We start from the raw sequence: 22,139 nt of genomic DNA, 5'->3' as shown, positions 1-22,139 counted from the left end.
AACAGTGGCTTTAACAAATACAGTTTTTTTTTTCCTTCTTTGCATAGAAAGAATCTAAATGTGAATGTCCAAGATTGGTGCCTCTGCATAATGACACTGTCAAGACACATGTTCTTCCTAGCCCTACCTCACCATCCTTAGAATCACAGCATGTGCCCTTATTGCTGGTTGCCTTGAGGTCATTTGATGGCTGTCACATCTCTGAGTATCACATTTGCATTCCAGACTGAAAAGAGACAGAAAGGCGAAGAAGTGAAGAATGAGGGCAAAATGACATAACCACTCAATCCGAGCCTTTTTATTGAGGAAGCTAAAGCTTTCCTGGAAGACTGCCCAACAGACTCTTCTGTTGTAATTTTCTGCTGCCCAAAATTATGTATCATGACGGCCCCTAGTGGGGGACGGGGGATGTGGATGGAGTTATTCAGTCAACCAACAGTGCAGACAAGTGTTTGTGCCTTCTAAAAATAATGACCTTAAAAGATAAAAACAGGAGGATTGTTCCCATAATCAGAATTTTTCACCTTATTTTAAAACTTGTTATGCATTTTTAAAAGATTTAGCTATTTACTTGAAAAGCAGAGCGAGAGAAAGAGAGAGAAAGGGAGAAATCAGTCGATTTTTTATCTAATGGTTCACTCCTCAAAGAGTTGCAAGGGCCAGGAATGGTCCAGGTTGAAGCCAGAAGCATGGAACTCCATCGGGGTCTCCTATGTGGGTGGAAGTGTCCCAAGTACTTGGGCCATCTCTGCTGCCTTTCCAGGCACATTAGCAGGTAAACTCCGTCAGAAATGGAGTAGCCAGGACTTAAATCAGTGCTCACATGGATGCTGGCATCACAAGCTGCAGCTTAGCTCGTCAAGCCACAATTTGAGTCCCTCAACTTCCAATTCCAATCCAGCTACCTGCTAATGTGCTTGGGAAAGCAGAGGGGATGGCCCAAGTGATTGGGCCCCTGCAACCCATGAGGGAGACCCAGATGGAGTTCTGGGCTCCTGGCTTTAGCCTGGACCAGACCCAGTTGTTGAGGCCATTTAGAGAGTAAATCAGCTGATATAAGATTGATATCTCTCTCTGTGTTATTCTCCCCTTCAAATAAATCAATAACTCTTTAAAAAAGGTTTAAAATTATGAGATAATATTAGATTTAAATGCATTTGTAAGAAAAAATGGAGACTCCCTGTACTTTCAGTCCCCCCCAATAATAACATCTTATAAAACTATAGTACATTGTCATTGTTTGAGTCAATTCAGATTATGTAAAGCACATTAAAATGTTGTAAATGATGTCAGACCTATGTTGCATTCATGTTATTGCTTTCCAGCTGGAGTGGTCTTATAAAAATGAGAGTAAATTCTGTGTATGCAAGCCTTTATGTTGTTAACTACAGTAGGCCAATACAGATTGGTTTAGAAAACTGGGTTAATCCAAACAGCCTTCAGTTTGCTTGGCTCGCTCACTCAGTTTTATGTGTCTTTGAGATGCTTTAAACTTGGTTCTTTTAAAGATGAAGATTTTTCAAAGTTGTAAACATGCACTAGTGTCCATGTTTGCTGTTTGGGAGGTGTTATCCTTATTAGTTACTTAAAAGCATGAAATGTAATTTTGATTTCAAAAATAATTCAGATAATGGTGTGGTATTCATTAATAACTCAGTGTCTTTAGTCATCTAGGCATTGGTGCTAAGTAAAACATGGGAAAATGTATTATGTGTATTTTTAACATCTTAAAGGCTGTAGGGGAGACTGAGTTTGTTAGCATGTATTCTCATAGGTTGCCCATACATGACAATTCAAGACTATGTAAAAATAACTACAGGTGTAAGTTTCAGAAGGTGTGAGCAAGTCACAAAAAGTTTTTAAAAGTTTATGATTTTAAAATATTGTTTACAGAGTTTTCTATAAGTTGAGTTTTAATGCCAAAATTACACTGACCTAAAGTTGAAGTCCGATCTTCTATTGCAACAATGGGGTTTTTAAAAAATGCGTATTAATATGTTAGTAAATATCTGGAAATTGTCTCAATTGTAAATTTTAAAATCTGTTTTTGCAAAAACTGTAGCATCTCTTTTTAACATTGTCTGCTTAATTGGTTATTCTGCCATTTCTAGAGTTAGGTCCTGTAAGTTCTTTATGACTCTGTTAAATAGTTCTGAGTTACGTGAGGATTTTGTGTGCTAACTCTTATGTTCAAGGGTTTGTTTTTTTTTTTTTTTATTTCTGGCTTATTCAAAAACAAGAGACATAGAATTCATGTTCTGCCAAAATATTGTGTATTCTACTGTCTATTAAGTTATGATTGATGAAAAGCATTAAGTTTTAAAAGTTTAAATTATGTTAAATATCACTATGATTAGATCTGGTCCAAAAGTGTTAAAATCACCCTGACTAAATGAATGGCTATCATTTCAGGATATTAAGGAATTCTATTTTGACCAGCTACTCTAAGTTCTCTTGGCACCTTTAACAGACTTTCTGAAAATCAAAGTTCTAAATTCTCTGGACTTTTGACATCTCCAGAGTGCCCCTGGAAATGTCAAAAGATATATCTCTCATCTTGCAGAGATAATAACCAATCAGGCTGTTTAGATTAAAAGTGCTGCCAAGATGTGAAATGATGCTAAACTTCAGTTATAAACATGTTTCTTTCTAGCTGCTACAGTCTCTGGCTCAGAAGCCAGATTCTTTAAAGAGGGACTGACAAAGTCTCCATCCAGCTAATGCTGAATAACCAGGCATTGCTAGTTCAAATGTATTGCTAGTTCAAATGTGGATCAAACGGAGGTCTAGCCAAAAGGGAGAAAGTGTTCCAAAAGAGACTTGGAGATGTTTGGAGATGGTTATGTGGCAGATACTAGAGAACTGGGTTCCAGGAGCCCAAGAAAGCTCTAGTGTCCACAGGCTACATGGTGAAAACCCAGAAACCCAAAAACCTAAACTTATGGGTTATATGGTAAGACTAGTTAAACCTGGAAACCCAGGCCCATAACCCACTGGCTACATGGTAAATATCTGGAAGCCAAAGGATGGCAGAGACGTCTGCCACAATTTCTCCTCTAAGTCAGTACTCTGCCACAATTTCTCCTCTATGCAGGACTCGCTGCCTCATTTCTCTTCTTTTCTCTTCCAGAAGGGAAGTTACTACTATTCTGCAGGACTCTCCACTGCGGTGTGTGATGTACGGTTTGATCCCCAGACCTTATATAATGGATGACTAACCTTTTCTATAATAATGCCTGGCCACAGTATAGAGGACCAAACAGCATAGCTAACAAAAATTGAGAGGTTAAACTATAAAATAATGTTTCAGCTAGATTGATTTTTTGGTGTACATGGTAAATGGGCAGAACTCCCCTTTGAAACCAAATTGAGGGAAATATAGGAAGTTGTACTGATGACCTCAAAATATACAAACAGGTCACCACAGTTGATCTTACCTAAAAGGTCATAGTTCTCATGGGCACTGTTTTAACTTACAAGAAAATACTAAGTGTCAAAATTTGCCCATGATCATAGTTTTCTATGTCACCTGATGATATTAAAGAAATCTTCAAAAATCAGGGTTGAATTGAGCACCCCCTTGGCTGACATCATAGAGGCTGCCTCTGTGGTCTACTTTATTAGAGACCAGGAGAACGAGGAGCAAGCTAGCAGCAGGAGCAATGTAAGGATAAGCAACAGGCCAATCAATGGCTGCTTTGCATGGTGATCTGCAAGGATCTGCAAGGAGACCTAGCAAGGCCAGTGCACCCCAAACAGCACCTGTTTTTGATATGAGGAGCCAAGGCATTGGGCAAGCAGCTGTCATGACAGAAACTGCCTTCTGTCAGCTCTGCCAAGAGCAAGGCCACTGGACACAGAACTCCCCTGGGTGTTGAAGGACTCCTGGTTAAAAAGTGCAGACCCTGTGGCCCCGAGCTAAAAAACCTTTGGCTCTGCCCAGCCTCTGCCCAGCTTCCAGCTCCAGCCACTGCTATTGAGGGGATGGCCTAGGGTCAGTGAAACATAAGTTGCCTATTTGTACCAGCCTCCTATTCAGCTCTCCTCCTAGTCTAGCCATGTAATGCAAGTCAACAGGGTGCCTCCCTTAAAGGAGATTCTCATCTCTTGCAATTCTCTTCCAGCACCCCCTGGTCTCACACACCCAGCCAGGCCTTAAAGTCTCTCCAAAGTATTCAGCTTAGAAAGCCCTTCCTGACAGTTCCTAAAAAACAGGGCTTTCAGTAACAGCTAACTCAGATAGTCCTGTACCTATTTGGACAGGTCCTCACTGAGGACCTAAAGGGCCTATCTCTTGAGTGGGGTGCACAATAATCTAAAATGTAGATGGTTAAATGTAAATGATTTGGTAGTCTGTTTCCTTTCCTGGACTGAGATTCTGATCTTATACATTGGTTTAACTTCCTAGCAAAGCTCCCTACTAGATATCCAGAGGGGAAAAAAAACGCATAGCCAGTCCATTAGAGTGTTAATTATTTAACCCTAATCCTCACCCCTGGGGAGAGAAAACGAGCCCCAGAGAGGATATGGACCATGCAGCAAATTCCTACTTTTGCAAACTTCAGGCAGTCCCAGCCTTTCCCTAACAGGTAACAGATTCCTAGATACAGGGAAATAGCACAGTTCCTAAACCGGGCTCTTGACAGGGAGCCAAAGCAGAGCCCCCTCCTTTGGGAGAAAGAGCAAACCACAGCCTTTGCTCAGCTAAAGGATGCTATGACCAAAGCCCCTGCACTAGGACTACCAAACCCAGAAAAACCCTACCAGCTGTATATCACTGGGAAGCAGGGAGTCGCCTTAGGAGTGTTAACTCAGGATCTGGGACCTGTTAAGTGACCTGTGGGCTACTTTTCTAAAACCTTAGACATGGTTGCACAAGGATGGCCTCACTGCCTAAGGGTGATAGCAGCAGCTGCCTTGCTGACAGAGGAGGTATCTAAAATTACATTGGGACAAGATATCGCCCTTTATACCTCACATCAAATAAATTCTCTATTAGAGCAAAAGGGCTCTCACTGGCTCACAATAGTAGAATACTAAAATATCAGGTCCTCCTTCTAGAAAACCCTCAGGTAAAAATAATGCATTGCTCCCCTTTAAATCCAGATACCTTAATGCCAGTTCCAGGGGAGAGTGGTCCCCTCTACTCCTGTACCAAGCCTATAGACGATCTATGCCAGCAGAAAGGACCCAAGAGACAGGCTCCTGACTAACGCAGAAGTTTGGTTCACAGACGGAAGCAGCTTTGTCTGAGATAGGACCTGGTTCTCAGTGTATGCAATAGTCACGGAACGGCACAGTATTGAAGCTCGTGCTCTGCCCCTAGGAACTTCTGCTCAGTTAGTAGAACTGATCACCTTAACCAGAGCTCTAGAACTAGGTAACGACAAGAGAAAATAACTCCCAGGGGTCTCAACCTCCAACTTTAATTAAAACTATGCAGCGAAAGGGAACTTACCCAGGGGAAGGCTGACAAATAGATTTTACACAGATGTCACTCTGTCAAGGCTATAGGTACCTGCTTGTACTTATAGACATCTTTACTGGATGGGTAGAAGCCTTCCCAACCAGAACTGAAAGAGCTCAGGAAGTGGCCAAAATTCTCCTGAAGGAAGTTATTCCACACTTCGGTCTTCCAAAATCTTTACAAAGTGACAATGGGCCTTCCTTCATCTCCTAGATTACACAAGGGATTTGTAAGGCCCTAGGAATAACCCACCACCTTCACTCTGCTTGGAGACCTCAGTCTTCTGGTAAGGTAGAAAGAGCCAACCAGACTCCATGGAAAACATCACAAGTATAGAAATATGCACTTGGTAAGAAAGATTAAGAAGGAAAGAGTGTTCTTGGTAAGGAAGGTTAAGAAGGAAAGAGTTCTTTTGAATAAAGAAAGGACATGGCTTGTAAGAACGACTTCATCCTGATGGCTAGTTTACTCTAGACTGGAATGGAAATGATGGAATGTTTCAAATAAGTTGAAGGGGGTATGTGGAAGTCACAAAAGGTTATGAAAGAAAGAAATATTGGACATGCTAACTGCTGCTCAGGGAGGAATCTGTGCCATGTTCCAGGAAGAATGTTGTTTCTGGGTCAATCAGGCTAGTCAGGTACAAACCCAAATTTGTACTTTCCTGGACAAAGCCAAACAGCTCCAGGACCAGGCCAAGCAGGGCTGGGATTTCTGGCCTGACATCTGGTCATGGAAAATCCTAGATATTTCCTCTCATTGGCCCTATAACTTCTGTAATCTTGCTGCTTCTCTTTGGACCATGTGTTTTTAATGCCCTTGTTTGTTTTGTCTCTAACAGAATAAAAGCTGTCAAACTCCAAATGATCTTCAGACAAAGTTTCCAGCCCATTCCATTGGATGACCTGAGCATCCCTCTGGACCGAGCAGGACAGTCTTTCCAAGGCCACTGTTGCACACCATAGGACAGATAGCAAGAGGAAATACCCATATCCATCTCAATGCTCATATGTCAGCTTTGAAGTAGCTACAGAAGATGGAACGCCATCAATTTATCCCAAAAAGAATTATGGGTATTCCTCTTGAGGGGGGAATGTTAGGTAGGAGTCAGAAATGAGCTTATGTGTGTGTGACAAAGGCCTAAGGTGTTGATATTTATGTCCAGCATCCTCATCTCAGTCATCCTGATAACCTTCCAGGTGCAGCCCAGTATCTGCACTTCAAATGCCCTGCCCCTTTTACCTGATAACCATCTTTCCTCTAAGGCTCCTCTAAGGCAGGTCAACCTCAGCCAGGCTTCTCCCTGTCTGATAACTTCAGGGGGAAAACTCAGAAAGGAATTTTTCGTATTTACATCCAAAAAGTCCTTTGTTCCAGGAGGAGAAGAGGCAGGAAGGCAAGGCCCATCCCCTTAAAAACCCCTGGCCTCAACCAGACTGCATGCTCAGCCCTCTGCTCTCTGCTGAGCTGCCTGCCTGGCCTGCCCAGGTGTATTCTCTCCCCTCAACCATGTAACCTCACTTTCCCCCAGTCTGAGTGACTGGGCACTCTCTCTCAGGTTCTGTCTGGAGAGGTGCCCATCTGTTCTTACGGATGTCCCTACTCTAATAACCCTTGCTATTTTGCTTTCCACTACTCTCTGTCTCATGCCTGAATTCTTTCTTGCACGAAGACAAGAACCCTTGCTTTCTTCAGTAACGTCATGACTGGAATATTGACACAGATACAGTTATAACAGAATATTTCCATCATCATAAGGATTCCTCAAGTTGCTCATTTATGACTATAGCTCTCACATCCCCCTACCCTTTTTCAGTTTCTGGAAATTACTAATCCATTCCTTTTTCTATAATTTTGTCATTTCAAGAATGTTATATATACGGAATCATTGTAATAGGGTAGCATTTTTGAGTAATTGTAAATTGTATTGTATTTTAAATGCCCAGTGTCCACATGGTTGTTGCTAGTGGAAAAAAAAAAACAAACCTGATTTTTGGGGTTTATATTTTGTGACCTTGTTGAGCTTAATTATTATTTCTAGGAAATCTTTGAAGATTTCGTGGGATTTTCCAATTAGACGACAACGTCATTGACTTTTAAGGACAGTTTTATTTCCTCATTTCTGATAAAAATGTTTAAATTACTTATTTATTTTTTGCTAGAACTTCCAGAATCATATTGAATTAAAAGTGGTGAGTGTGAATGCTTTGCATTGTTCCTATTCTTAGGATAAAGTATTTGATCTTTTACTACTGAACATAAAATATTATCTCTAGGTTTTTTTATAGATGCTTTTTACCAAATTGAGGAAGATCCCTTCTATTTCTGTGTTTTTTTAATTTTTTTAAAGATTTGTTTTACTTATTTGAAAAACTTACAGAGAAGCAGAGGCAGAGAGAGAGAGAGAGAGAGTCTTCCATCCGCTGGTTAAATCCCCAGATGGCTATAATGGCCAGAACTGTGCTGATCCGAAGCCAGGAACCAGGAGCTTCTTCTGGGTCTCCCACGTGGGTGCAGGGGTCCAATAACTTGAGTCATCTTCTACTGTTTTCCCAGGTCATAGCAGAGAGCTGGATCACAGGAGGAGCAGCTGAGACTTGAACTGGCGCCCATATGGGATACCGGCACTGCAGGAGGTGGCTACCCCCTACACCACAATGCTGGTCCCTATATTTCTAAGAATTTGGGACTCAGAGCATATAAAGATTTCTTTTCAGAAGTTATTTTGGCTCATTTGTTTATTTTTTAATTTTTTTTAACTTTTTAAAAAATTTATTTGAAAGAGTTACAGAGAGAGGTAGAGACAGAGAGAGAGAGGTCTTCCATCCACTGGTTCACTCCCCAGATGGCCACAACGGCTGGAGCTGAGCCAATCTGAAGTCAGGAACTAGGAGCTTCTTCCAGGTCTCCCACGCAGGTGCAGGGGCCCAGGGACTTGGACCATCTTCTACTGCTTTCCCAGGCTATAGCAGAGAGCTGGATCAGAAGAAGAGCAGCCAGGACTAGAACCGGTGCCCATATGGGATGCCGGTGCTTCAGGCCAGGGCTTTAACCTGCTCCACCTCATTTGTTTATTTTAAATTAATTTATTTTTAATTATTTGAGAGTCAGAGAGAGAGGCATGGAGGAAAAAAGAGAGAAAGAGAAAGAGAGAAAGAGAGAGAGAGAGAGAGACCAAAATACCCAGAACAGTCCAACTGGAGCCACATTAAAGTCAGGAACCAGAATCTAGGTCTCCCGTTTGGGTGTTAGGGATCCAATTACTTGAGCCATCATCTGCTGCTTCCTGTGGTGGGCATTAGCAGAAAGCTGGAATTGGGAGTAGAGCTGAGACTTGAACTTTGGTACTTCCACATACAATATGGGCATCCCAAGTTACGTCTCAACCAGTAGGCCAAATGTCTGCCTCTTTTCTGTTTTTTTTTTTTTTCCTTTTGCTTATCTTCTCTTTTAAGACTCCTATGAAACTTGTCCCAATATTTCCTCATCTACTCACTATACTATTATTCTTGCCTATCACTAATATTTAAAAGTTAGAAGTCATTCAGAGGTTATTTCTTTTTAAAAACTATAGAAAAATATTACACATTTAATCTCTAATATTTTGGAACTTGTAATATTGGAGAAATGACTCAAGGATCATTACTGTAACTTTCTTATTTTTTTCTGTTTTATTCACTGGAATTCTACATAATATTTATTTGTACTTTTAAAACTTGTGAAGAATATACACATGGAGCTGGCACTGTGGTTTAGTGGGTTAAGCCACTGCTTGCAGTGCCAGCATCCCACATGTACACTGGTTCCAGTCCTGGCTGCTCTCCCTGCTAATGCTCCTGGAAAAGCAGCAGAGGACGGCCCAAGTATTTGGCCCCCTGTACCTACATGGGAGACCTGGATAAAGCTCCTGGCTCCAGGCTTGAGCATGGCCCAGCTCTGGTCGTTGCGACCATTTGGGGAGTGAACAGCAGATAGAAAATCTCTTTCTCTCTATCTCTCCCTCTTTCTTTGTAATTTTGCCTTTTAAATAAATAAATAAATCTTTAAAAACAAAAGTATACACATGTAGAAATACACATTGATCATAAGTTGTAGTGGGATGAATTCCGTGAAGTGGCGGCTCCATGGTGTAATGGTGAGCACTCCGGACTAAATTCCATGAAGTAAACACTCAAATTTTTACTAAATTATTTCTTTTTTTAAGATTTATTTATTTATTTGAAAGGCAGAGCTACACAGAGAGAGAAGGATAGGTAGAGGGAGAGAGAAAAGTTTTCCATCTACTGGTCACTCCCCAGTTGGCTGCAATGGCTGGAGTGCACCAATCCAAAGCCAGGAGCCAGGAGCTTCTTCTGGGCCTCCCACGTGGTGCAGGGTCCCAAGCACTTGGGCCATCTTCTACTGCTTTCCTAGGCCATAGCAGAGAGCTGGATTGGAAGTGGAGCAGCCAGGACTTGAACCAGTGCCCATATGCGATGCTGGCACTGCAGTCAGTGGCTTTACCTGCTACACCACAGTGCCATCCCCTAAATGATTTCTTTATATTGTAAATTAATAGTGAAGCAAGGTTACAGGTGCAATGTTGATCTTGTACACAATGGATGTGTTAAATTCAAAGTGTTTCTTACTATTGACTCAATTACTGTTAAGAATCTTCACCTGAGAGTAACAACACCTGTATTCACCATAGTTTTTACAGTTCACCAAACACTGATGTACCTAAACTCAATCATTTCTCCTAACAACTTTATGAAGCAGGGATTATTACATAGTTTTAGAAAGGAGAAAAGGAGACATTAGAAAGGCTCAGAGAGGCAGATCAACTCCTGAGGGCCATGGATTCTCTCAGTCACAGATCTTGGACTTGACACAAGGATTTTAGAGTCCATGTCTTCTATCTGGTAGCTTAGGGATCTGCAAGGAGGAAGGCCTACACTTCCGGGAATGGAAAGTTCCTACCTGTACTTGCAGGGAAGAAAAGTCCTTGTCAAGGTCCCTACGGGTGCCTAAAGGTCAACCAATGAGGATCAGACCCGCCTCAACCTTTAACTCCCATGCCCTGAATCTATAAAAGGAGCTCTCCCAATCTCTGATGCGCGACTTCCCTGGCCCCCGCTCTGTTGCTCTGTTGGGACTGGGAAACCTCGCCCGGGAGCAGAACCCCAATAAAAGCCTGTGAGTTAATTGATTCGTCTGCCTGGGAAGATTTGTTACATTGCTTTCTTCATGGTGAATGCTGTGAGATCCTGTCCAGGTCCTCCTTCAAGAATGGGCTTATTCTTTTATGGCAGGGAATGATTGTGGGGCAATGAGAAGGCCATGCCAAGATGGTGCTGGCCAGCGAGTGTCAGTTACTTAGGAAATGGCTTCAGAACCCACCTGGCAAAGGAGCCTGCCTGGCAACAGACAGTGAGTTGTTACGGCATAAACTGCCCCTTGACTGGATTGGCTGCCTCAGCTATATAAGCTGCTGCACCAACTGAAATAAATGAGTCTGCGGCCTGCTCGCCTCTGGCCTGCTTTCACCCAACTCCCAGTGTCTGTGTCGTGGTTCCACGCCTCTTGCCCTCACTACGCTTCTCCTCTCAGAATGAATCCACAGCAACAAATGATGTTGGCAGAAAGCATTCAGTTTCTTCCACTGCTGGGACTGCCTTGACTATAGACAGAAATGTCACCAAAGGTAACGTGACTTTCCTGATGCATGAGCAGACGCCAGGTCCCTGGGGAAAACTCAGAATGATCACCTTAGCTTCAGAGCTTCCTGTAGGCTTGGCAGAGGCTCCCTTTTGTCTACATGCTGCACAACTCCCCTCTATACCCAATTGTACTTTTGTCCATTCCCTTCCAAAAGTGTTGATTCTAAGAGTACACCCTAATAAACCTCCCCTTCACTCATTTTCAATATCATCTTGATTTACCCAAATATTCTATCACATTTCATGTCATTAAAAATACCACTTAATGCATTTAAAAGTTATGTGTGGAATTTTATTGATTAGCAGCTATTAATTGAGTGCCTTGTACTAGATACTGAAGATTCTTGAAATTAATCAGAGTCGACCTCTTTTCAAACACTCATTCAATCAATCTCCAAGGAAGTTATGTCATAACATAAAAGAAGTTAGAAAATATATTCATAGTTATCTTAATTGATTAAGAAACACATTATATGGATTTTTCCATAAAATATTTTTTATGACTTCATGGACGATTATGGAATATTAACATCTAGTTGTCCAGGAGGCCATAATCAACCAGTTCTTTAAAGAATTCCATTCTGAAACCAAAGTCAGGGCTGGTGTTGTGGCACAGAGGGTTAAGTTGTGGTTTGTGATGCTAGATCCCATATTGGAGTGTTGGTTTGTGCCCTGGCTGCTTGGGTTCCAATCCAGATCCCTGCTAATGCTCCTGGAAAGGCAGTGGAAAATGGCCCACGTTTTTGGCCCCTGAAAACCATATGTGAGGCCCAGATGGAGTTCCTGGCTCCTGGTTTTGGTCTGGCCCAGACCCTGCAGATGAAGGCATTTGGGGAGTGAATGGAAGATCTCTCTCTCTCTCTGTCACTCTGCCTTTCAAATGGTCACAAAGGCCGGGGATGGGCCAATCTGAAGCCAGGAGCCAGGAGCTTCTTTGGGGTTTCCCACGTAGGTGCAAGGGCCCAAGCATTTGGGCCATCCTTCACTGCTTTCCCAGGCACATTACCAGGGGCCTGGATTGGAAGTGGAGCAGCTGGAACTCAAACCAGTGCCCATATGGGATGCTGGCACAGCACTGGCTCCCTAAATCTTTTTTTTTTTTTTTTTAAACACTAAGTCAAATACATAGAGGCTAAACACACTAAGGTTAGATTTGAATAAGGACAGATACATTGAATGTAAGGTCTATGGGACAGGAGAACCTATGTTTTTTCAGGAAACTTTTGAAGATTAAATAAAAAAGTGAAAAAGGAGTTTCTCTCAGGTATACTCTGTCAGTATTATTCCACTCTGAGATCAATCCCAGCAAGCCTATCCTAGGTTTATAGCAGACAGCTGAAATTAAGAAGGGGCAGGTGTTTGGTACAGCCTCACTTCTAAATCTAGTTTCCTACTAATGTACACTCTAGGAGGCAGAAAGTGATGAATCAAGTAATTGGGTCCCTGCTACCCACATGGGATACCCAGATTGAGTTCCAGGCTCTTGGGTTTGACCTGGCCTAGCCCCAACTGTTGCAGGTATTTGGGGAGTAAACCAGCCCCCATGCAATATCTCTGTCTATCTAGTTCTTTGTCTCTCAAAATCAAACACTTAATTCTGACATATGGAGCTGTCACTAGTGGGGTTTGGTAGATGGAGGGAAAGATAGATTTACTTGTTACCGCATGGGTATTTCATTTATGAAAACCTGTGGCTGGGAATAGATGACCCAAGCCTCAGAAGGGCAGGCAACCTGGAATGGGTACAGAGACAAACTGTAATACAGTTCCTAGTTCTGACACTTATTTACTACAGGATTTTACTTACTCTTTTGGAATATCAGTTTACCTATAAAATGTAAGCTCTATGAGGGCAGCTACCATGTCTGTGTTGCTTACTGGTGCATGACCAGTGCTTAATGAGCCTGGCTCCATAGCACTGAGAGCCAAATAAAATAATTGTTGAAGAAATGTGTTAAGCAAAAAAACAAGGGGGTAATCCTTGGCATTTAGAAGCTGGCCTGACACTTACAGCTAGACCATGTTATTTTCCTAATAGGCATAAACAGTTTCATGGAATACCAACTCTAGACAAGGTTACTCTGAAACAATGAAAAAATGAGATAAAGCAAGGCTATTTCATAACTTCCTGTAAACACAGGAAAAAAAAGTTCTCTATGCCACCCACAAAATACTCGGTGTTCCCTCTCTTTGCCAAAATGAATGAATGCTGCTTCTTTGCCGGTTGCAGCCTTTCTCCTGCCTTGCTTCCTATACACAAAATTCACTGAGATTGCCCAACCTTGGATTAACTCCTGCTTACTGACAGCATCCAATCTAAAGGAAACCCTTGTGACCTCAGAGCCTCTCCCAAATCACCCAATCAAGCACAGAGCCTGTAAAAGGTTTATTCTAACACCAGTCTTAGTCTGTGTTCTGTTAGTACAATAAAATACCAAACACTAAGTAATTTATAGAGAGTTGAGGTTTATTTTGACTCACAGTATGGAGGCTGGAAAGCCAAGATCAGGTGGTCAGACCTGGAGAGGGCCTAATGCTGCATTGTAACATTGTGATAAGCAGGCACTGATGGAAGAGACAAAGCATTAGGGGAAGTCTTACTTTCAACAACGTAACCCAGTCCCATGAGAGCAAGAACTCACTCGATAAAGAATTAACTCAGTCCTCTGAGTGTGGCATTAGTACCTCCTCAAAACTTAAAGGTCCCACCACCTCTCAACACATTGGGGACAAAATTTCAACATGCATTTTGGAGCGAACAAAACTAATTTCAATGAGCAGTAAATACAACTTGTTTATAGTTGTGTACCTGGTGGCATTTCGCTTATGGCACAGTGTGTCCTAGTCCTTCAAATCTGTGAACTCATTACTTTATATGACAGAAAGGACTTTGCAGATGTGATTAAATGAAGGATCTTGTAATGGGAAGATATTCTTGTTGGGTCTGAGGAAATCACAGGCTTCATAAGATGGAGACAAGAGGGTGAGAGAAGATATGATAGCAAAATTATGTAGACACAAGCCAAGGAATGTGGGCAGCCTTCAGAAGTAGAAAGGCAATGGAATGAATTCTTTCCTAGAGTCTCCAGGGAGAATACAGCCCTGTCAATCCATAAATTTGTGTATGTTTACGTGTGTGTAAAATATTTACTTATTCATTTGAAAGAGTTACAGGGGAGAGGGAGAGACAGAGAGACATAGAAGAATATCTTCCATCTGCTGGTTTACCACCCAAATGGCAGCAAATAGTTAGGGTTGGGCCAGGCTGAACCCAAGAGCCTAGAACTCCATGCTGGCTTCCCACATGGGTGCAGGGGCCCAAGCACCTGGGGACCATCCTCCACTGCTTTCCCAGGTGCATTAGCAGGGAGCTGGATAGGAAGCAGAGCAGCCAGAGCGCAAACCAGCACTCATGTGGGATGCCATCATTCTAGCTGGCAGCTTAACCTGCAGTGCCATAATGCTTGCCCCAATTTGTGGTTTATAAGCTAACTAAATTTGTGGTAATTTGTTACAGCATCCGTAGGAAATGAATTACAGGCTTAACTTTAAGGCAAAGTGTGTCAGGCGTAACAAAAGTTGACTATTTCCTGTGAACACCTGCTAGTTGGTCTGTATGGCTTGTGGTCTGTGCTTAGGGATGTGACAGAGTATGTGGAGATCAGATTCTGAGCAATCTTCTGTCCATGCAAAGAAAATGGAAATCATCCCAAAGGTGATTAGAGACCACTGAAGGGTTAACCACCAGGGAGTGTAACCAAATCAGAACTGCATTTTTGAAAGAGTCTTTCAAAGGGGAAAACGGATGGTCAAGAAATGATAAGAGGCCCTCTTTGATTGCTCTTTATAACAGCTTACTTATTTCTTGAAATTTGGGGGTGAGACAATTTAGTAGGGAAAAAATCATGCCCTTCAATATTTGAAATTCTTTTTTTTTTAAAGGTTTATTTATTTATTTGAAAGAGTTGAGGAGAGGAGAGAAGAAGACAGGAGAGGAGAGGCAGAGAGAGAGAGAGCACGCGCGAGAGGTCTTCCATCCGATGGTTCATTTCCCAATTGGCCACAACGGCCAGAGCTGCGGCCGATCTGAAACCAGGAGCTTCTTCCGGGTCTCCCACGCAGGTGCAGGGGCCCAAGGACTTGGGCCATCTTCTACTGCTTTCCCAGGCCACAGCAGAGAGCTGGATCAGAAGTGGAGCAGCTGGGACTAGAACCGGCACCCATAAGGGATGCCGATGCTTCAGGCCAGTGTGTTAACCCGCTGCACCACAGCGCTGGCCCCAATATTTGAAATTCTGTTAGGAGAAAAAGCAATTAGAGTCTGTACTAATGTAAGATTAAGTGATAAAAATCAAATGAAAATATTAAATACATTATAAGTAAGCACATCCTAACAGTGTAAAATGACAACAGATTTCTTTTTTTTGTTTTTTTTTTTTTTAACTTTTATTTAATGAATATAAATTTCCAAAGTACGATTTATGGATTACAATGGCTTCCCCCACATACCGTCCCTCCCACCCACTACCCTCCCCTTTCCCACTCCCTCTCCCCTTCCATTCACATCAAGATTCATTTTCGATTATCTTAATATACAGAAGATCAGCTTAGTATACATTAAGTAAGGATTTCAACAGTTTGCTCACACAAAAACAAAAAGTGAAAAATAATAGATGATTTTTTTTAAATGATGATGAAATTAGATCAGACCTATTGTCATGTTTAATCCCAGTGAGAGTCAAGTTGGGAGTTGACAATTTTTTTTTTTTTTTTTTTACAGAGGATCAGTTTAGTATACATTAGGTAAAGATTTCAACAGTTTGCACCCCTATAAAAAAACAAAGTGAAATATATTGTTTGAGTACTCGTTATAGCATTAAATCTCAATACACAGCACATTAAGGACAGAGATCCTACATGAGGAGTAAGTGCACAGTGACTCCTGACAACAGATTTCTTTACCGATAATTATGACACGTTTCATTCTTTCATCTATTCAACAAATAATCATTAGGTTGTTGCAAGCAGTAGACCCACGGACAAAAGCACGGCTCTCGATGGAGTTCAATTTCTTTGCATAATGTTTCCAGATAACTTGCACATAAACTAATCATCTGACCCAGAAGCAAGCTCCCAGTCCCGATAAACTGAAAGGAGGTTTACACGTGGGCGACGTTCGGCCGGGAACTCCGCAGCAGAAAGACAGCAGCTTACCTCAGGTGGGCGGTCTCCGGAACCTCCCAGTCCCCGCCAGGCTGCTTCCCAGAGGCCTCTACGCCCCTTCGCCCCGCCCCCCCAGCTCCCTGCGCCCGCCCCTTTCCCTGCCCCCAGCCGTCTCATCCACACGCGCTCGGCCCCTGCCGGCGCTGGTCCTTCTCTCGCGAGATCGTGGCTGTGGTGAAGCCGGCTGTGGTGGCCGCTGTCCGGCCGGGGCGGTGAGGGTCGTTTTTCTTTGGTGTCTCGCAAATTTCAGTCTGGTTTGGAGGTGCTAAGTAGGTTCCAGGGCCGATGGCGGGGCTGCCGGAGCGCGGGGTCGGGAGGAGGGGGCGGGGCGGGCTGCGGGCTCGGTCCGCGTGGCGCGCCTCCTGGGCGCCGCCCGCCCGCGGCCGAAGTGAGGTCCGGATGCGAGGTCCGGAACGGGTGGCTAGCCCGCAGGCGCCGTGTCGCCGTCTGGTCTCCTTCTGCTCGGGTCCGAGGCGCGGCCGCCTGGTGCAGGACCCTGGGGTACTAGCGTCGGGTTGACGAGTGACAGGCCGCGTGTCCGCAGCCCGCGCTGACCTCGCCTTGGGTCCGCCCAGGCCGGAGGTCTGCGGTGGGGCTTGGTGGCCCCGGGGTCTTGGCGGATGGGAAACTCCGGGAATTCCTTGGTCCAGATCCTAAAGAAGTTGCTTCTTTCCGAGGTTACCAGGAGTTTGTTCTCCTCGTGTATACGAAACTCTGCCGCCTTATTCAGCGAGACAGAAGGAAGAGGCGACTAGACAAATAATTTAAATTTCTATACGTTAATTTTTTTTAAGTAAGGTGTACAGAACGATGGAATATATGACAGAATCCACCGACCGCAACCCTGGACACATGTGAGTCACGACCCTTCCCTGTCCCCCTGTTACCTTCGAAGATCTAAAAATGAGTCTTTGAAACTTACTAATGAGGGACAGTTGTTAATCGTAAGTGGGAAAAAACAAAAGCTTTATTTCTGTAGAAAATCTGATTCGTTTTAGGTTACAGAGGTTGCTGTAGTAAGTACGTGCTTTAAGAGGGTTAAAATCTTATCTATGCGTGTGTCTAGGATATTGACACTGTAGTATGTAGCCATTAGCAACATGTGCATATTTAAATTTAAATTGAATACAGTATACGGTTGCTGTGTTTTACTAATCACATTTCAAATGCCTCATATCTACCTGTTGCTGGCTAGTGGAATACCTTGGACATGGAAGATTAGTGAACTTTGGACAATATTGTTCTGTGTCAGTGGTTCTCTATTTTTTCTTCCTCCAGTACACTAGAATTATAATATTCCTGACATTTATACTGAATCACTGGACGTTGCCCCCAAGTACACTTAGAATTATGATACTGTTGAGATTTATACCGAATCACTAAAATTCTATATGCTTCCTCTCCTGTTTCTGCCCTGGGTAGATGTTTATATATTGGCCGTGCTTTTGTTGTATATTATTATTAGAGTACATTGCTATTACTATTAGAAAATGATTTAGATATCAATTTCTGTTGCTGTAGTTCAGAAGTGTTTGCATTTTCCAAAGCTACTTTAACAAAATATTTATTAGAAAGAGTTAGGTAGGTATACTCTTTACCTGAGCTAGTTGGTCTTACGTATGTGCTGTATAAATGGACAAAGTTCTTAGTGTAGCAGCAGAGATAGTGGTCAAAACAGATGAGGCATCAACTAGGCTAAATAGGTACCCTCATTTTTAAAGGCTTGATATCTGGTGGTTGAATTAAAAAGAGAGTAGGGGGATAAGAGGATTAATATATTTCAAAATAGCTAAAAGGATTTTGCTTATACTCACCATAAGTAATAAAAGTTTAAGGTGATGGGTCTGCTAATTACATTGATTTGACCATCATACAATGTATACATGAATTGAAACACTGGGAGGGGTCCATTGTACCACATAAATATGTAGTTACTATGTGTCAATCATTCTGCATACAACTGTCTAGAAGGCTATATACAAATGATTAACGGTGATTACCTCCTCATGGTCTTGGCTGGGTATAGTAAAGAGAACTTTAATTTTTTTTTTTGTTGCCTTTTAAGTATTTGCAATTGAAATTAGTATAAGTTTTGTAGTCTTCATCAATATATCTCCATTTGTTTCAGTGTAACATTTCCATTTGTTTTTCATAGAAAAGACTTGTTTAGACCTAGGCTGGGTATTTAAATATAGATTTCCATGAAATAAAATTAAAAATTAAGTCTCTCAGTTGCGTTAGGCACTTCCATTGGCCCTGGCTACCTTGTTGGATAAACCAGAAATACACGGGGGCTTCAAAAATTGATAGAAAATTCATATTATCTATTAATCCGATTTTCCACCTTTTTTTTTTTTTTAAGATTTATTTTATTTGTTGGAAAGGCAGAGTTACAGAGAGAAAGAGAGAGGTCTCTCAACCGCTGGTTCACTTCCCCAGTGGCCACAATAGTTAAGGCTGGGCCAGGCTGAAGCCAGGATCCAGGATCATCTTCCAGGTCTTCCACATGGGTGCAGGGACGCAAGCAGTTGGGCTCTCTTCTGCTGCTTTCCCAGGCACATCAGCAGGGACTGGAAGTGGAGCAGCCTGGATTGAAGTGGGACTCAAACCAGCACTCCTGTGTGATGCTGGCCTTGCAGGCAGCAGCTTATCCTGATATGCCACAATGTTGGCCCCCTCCACATATTTTTTTGTAACTCCTGCCACCTCCCTCCCCCGACTACTGTAGGACATTTCTATTATTGAAGGAAGTTCTGTTTGATGGTACTGACTTTGTAGATCCTTGAGACATCTGCCAGGTTTGAGGATTTTAAGAATTGTAGCCATCCTTGTTTTATTGCCCCAATATCCTAAGGTTGTTCTTTTAACTATTGCATCTTTGAAGATAATTTTACTTATAAGTAATTTTTAAATGGCAAAAATATTATGGTCTAACTTGGAAGCTTTTATTTGTTAGTTGGTTTTGTTAACTTAACCAGTGTGCTTGTAAAATCTAATTAGAAAATGTCTTTTATTTATTCAAGCTTGTGCTGTGAGTGTGGTGTCCCGATTAGTCCAAATCCTGCCAATATTTGTGTGGCTTGTTTACGAAGTAAAGTAGACATCAGCCAAGGTATTCCGAAACAGGTTTCAATTTCTTTCTGCAAACAATGTCAAAGGTATAGTGCATTACTATTTTACCCTACTTAAAATTGAGATTTATATAGAGATAGCTAAGGATAGCCTGACATTATATCAAAATATGTAGGCTAAAAGTACAAACCTTTGAGATTTATTTAGTATTTATGTTGGTGTCACCAAAGATTTTAGAATTTACAATTTCATGTTGTACGTTTCAAGTTTTCCTTCCAATCTGGTAAAGAAGTATAAATATATTTGGATTTTTTTCTTTTTTTTAAGAGATTTAGTAGATTTAATGTATATAGTTAACAGATTCGTGGGGATGTTTCAAGGGTTAGTGAAAGCAGATTATAAGGGACATATTATTGTTATTACTGTGAGGTTTTTTTCCCTTCAGGTATCAGAAACTATATATGACAAAAAAGTGCTTTAGGTAATGTAGTATGTGTTTTAAAAAACTATATATAATGATGTTCATGTGTAATTAAAATGACTAATTTTTGATGGAAAAGAAGCTCAGTAAATCCTGTCCGGAATGATCAGAATTTGCAGGTAGAAGGCTTCTTCTAAAAGTTAATATTTTAATTCCTCTTTAATTCTGTTAGTTGTTTAGCATAGTTTATTACTAGTGGGCAAGTGAGTAAGAAAGAATTGCCCGATGAATGCTTGTTGCTAAATGGATCAGGACTCTAGCACTTTCTGTGTGTGCTTAATGGGTATGGTTCCTGGACCTCTTTGAGAATTTGAAAAGTATATCTGCAGAAAAATACTTACATGTACATATATATAAGCATGCAAAATTTTGTGTACTGTTTCACAGTTTACAAGCTTAGCAAGCATGAGGCTTAATCTGTTTTAAATATTTGCTATTCCTTAAAGTTTGATGAAGGTAAAAAAAGAAAAGTACTGGCTGGATAAAGAATCAGAAGACCCAATTAGTCTTAGATTTCTCACAAAGCAGCTCTTTGAAACTGTTGGCCATTTATCATCTCTAGACCTCATTTCCTTATCATAATAAAGGACTTTTATTAGATGATAAGAAAACTTTTTCTAACTCCATGAATATAAACACAGCGGGACTTGTGCAAATTTTTTTTTCAAGATTTATTTATTTGGAAGGCATAGTTAAAGAAAGAGAAGAAGAAGCAGAGAGAGAGAGAGATCTTCCATCCTCTGGTTTACTCCCCAAGTGGCTTCGATGGCCAGGGTTGGGCCAGGCCAAAGCCAGGAGCCAGGAACTTCATCCAGGTCTCCCATGTTGGTGCAGGGGCCCAAGTACTTGGGCAGTCTTGTGCTGCTTTCCCAGACTGTTAGCAGGGAGCAGGACAGAAAGTTGAGCAGCCGTGACTTGAACTGGTGCCCATATGGGATGCTAGTGCTGCAGGTAGCAGCTTAATCTGCTGTGCCACAGTGCCACGGATGTTTTTTATTGAACCTTGGAAAGTAAAAACCAGAGCTTTCAGTTATTTAACAAGTGTGGCAAAAACGTATTCAGGTAATACAAGTGGAAGTACGAGAGTACTTAGAAAGTATCTATAAGTTCTATAAGTGGTCTTCAGAAATTTCATAGAAAATGTGTATCAAAAAAAACACAGAGATTTCAGAATTTTAATTCCATTTACCACGAACTTTTTGAAGTACCCTTATATTCTGTATTTAACAAGTACAGTGCCAAACAATGTATTAAGTCCTGGATAGGCTGGTATAAAAAACCATATGCATAAGGGATTTAATCAGGCTTTACTTAAGATTTTAAAATTTAAATTTGAAAAGGTCCTTGGACTGTGATGACTAGTCTGAACTATTGCTGATAGGAGTGTTGTGAGCTACTGATTTACCTTTTTTTTGTGAGAAATTAGCAATTCTTAAGCATTTTAGAAGTATGTAATAAACCATTTTAATGCCATTTTGAGATGATTCTTGTTTTTCACGGTATGGCTTTAAGGAATTCCTGGGAATTTTGTCATCCTCACTGGAGTTTTAACTGGTGATTGCAGTAGTAATAAGACTGTTTTAATGGATTATTTCAGATTGGTTTTCTCAATACCTTTTTAAATAAAGCTACTAGTCTGTGAGTTTTCTGAACTCTTAAAATACACTTGGGTTAAGGTTGAGTTCAGATCAACCTTGGGTATCAAGTGTGGTTAATAATTGATGTTATAACTGCATATTTAGATGGAAATGTCTAGTTTTCCTAAGAGATGTTGGATTTGTTATCTTATTTCAGATATTTTCAGCCACCAGGAACTTGGATACAGTGTGGTTTAGAATCCAGGGAACTTCTTGCTTTGTGTTTAAAAAAAATCAAAGCCCCTTTGAGTAAGGTAGGTCACAGAGCTCAACTTAATATTTAAAGCTGTGCTTTCTTGAAAGCATGAACTTTTAGGAAATCGTGTTAAGCAATAACTATAAAATATTAATGTTGTTACTAGTAACACCCCACTACAAGTGCTGTTTTAATTTTTAAAGTTATATATCCATTTTTATAAATTTAGGAAAAATTAAAATATATTTTTACTTTGAAAGAATTAGAGGCTCACATTTTAAAAATTGAAAACTTTTATGTGTAATTTTTTTTCTTAAAATACATTATTGCTAGATATATTTTAAGAGATTAAAATATTGGAGTA

The 22,139-nt window shown here is 41.3% G+C and overlaps 1 protein-coding gene and 1 long non-coding RNA gene across 14 annotated transcripts in view; one reads left to right on the top strand and one right to left on the bottom strand.

The window, feature by feature from the left end:
• Nucleotides 1-15,094: 15,094 nt before the first annotated feature.
• LOC149127087 (uncharacterized) lies at nt 15,095-16,466 on the bottom strand. The gene is made up of 2 exons (XR_016232598.1): nt 16,381-16,466; nt 15,095-15,461 (listed from the first exon to the last, which is right to left on the bottom strand). It is a non-coding gene; the product is annotated as an uncharacterized LOC149127087 (long non-coding RNA).
• Nucleotides 16,446-22,139, top strand: part of NMD3 (NMD3 ribosome export adaptor) — a 27,156-nt gene continuing 21,462 nt past the window's right edge. For 2 of the 13 annotated variants that reach the window (XM_070072580.2, XM_089331023.1), the window contains exons 1-4: nt 16,481-16,601; nt 17,067-17,243; nt 19,413-19,547; nt 21,737-21,833. In XM_070072580.2, the coding sequence (XP_069928681.1) occupies nt 17,200-17,243; nt 19,413-19,547; nt 21,737-21,833 (276 nt within the window). In that variant the 5' untranslated portion in view covers nt 16,481-16,601; nt 17,067-17,199. Of the gene's footprint in view, nt 16,659-17,066; nt 17,244-19,412; nt 19,548-21,736; nt 21,834-22,139 lie in introns of all 13 variants that reach the window. The other 11 variants (XM_002716356.5, XM_089331024.1, XM_070072581.2 and 8 more) reach the window with 9 other exon arrangements.

Source organism: Oryctolagus cuniculus, chromosome 4, assembly GCF_051225735.1.
Source record: "Oryctolagus cuniculus isolate XC-2025 breed Fujian yellow rabbit chromosome 4, ASM5122573v1, whole genome shotgun sequence".
In the NCBI taxonomy this organism is placed as follows: Eukaryota; Metazoa; Chordata; class Mammalia; order Lagomorpha; family Leporidae; genus Oryctolagus; species Oryctolagus cuniculus.
Note: the sequence above shows the minus strand (reverse complement) of the source record. Positions and strands in the feature narration are given on the sequence as shown.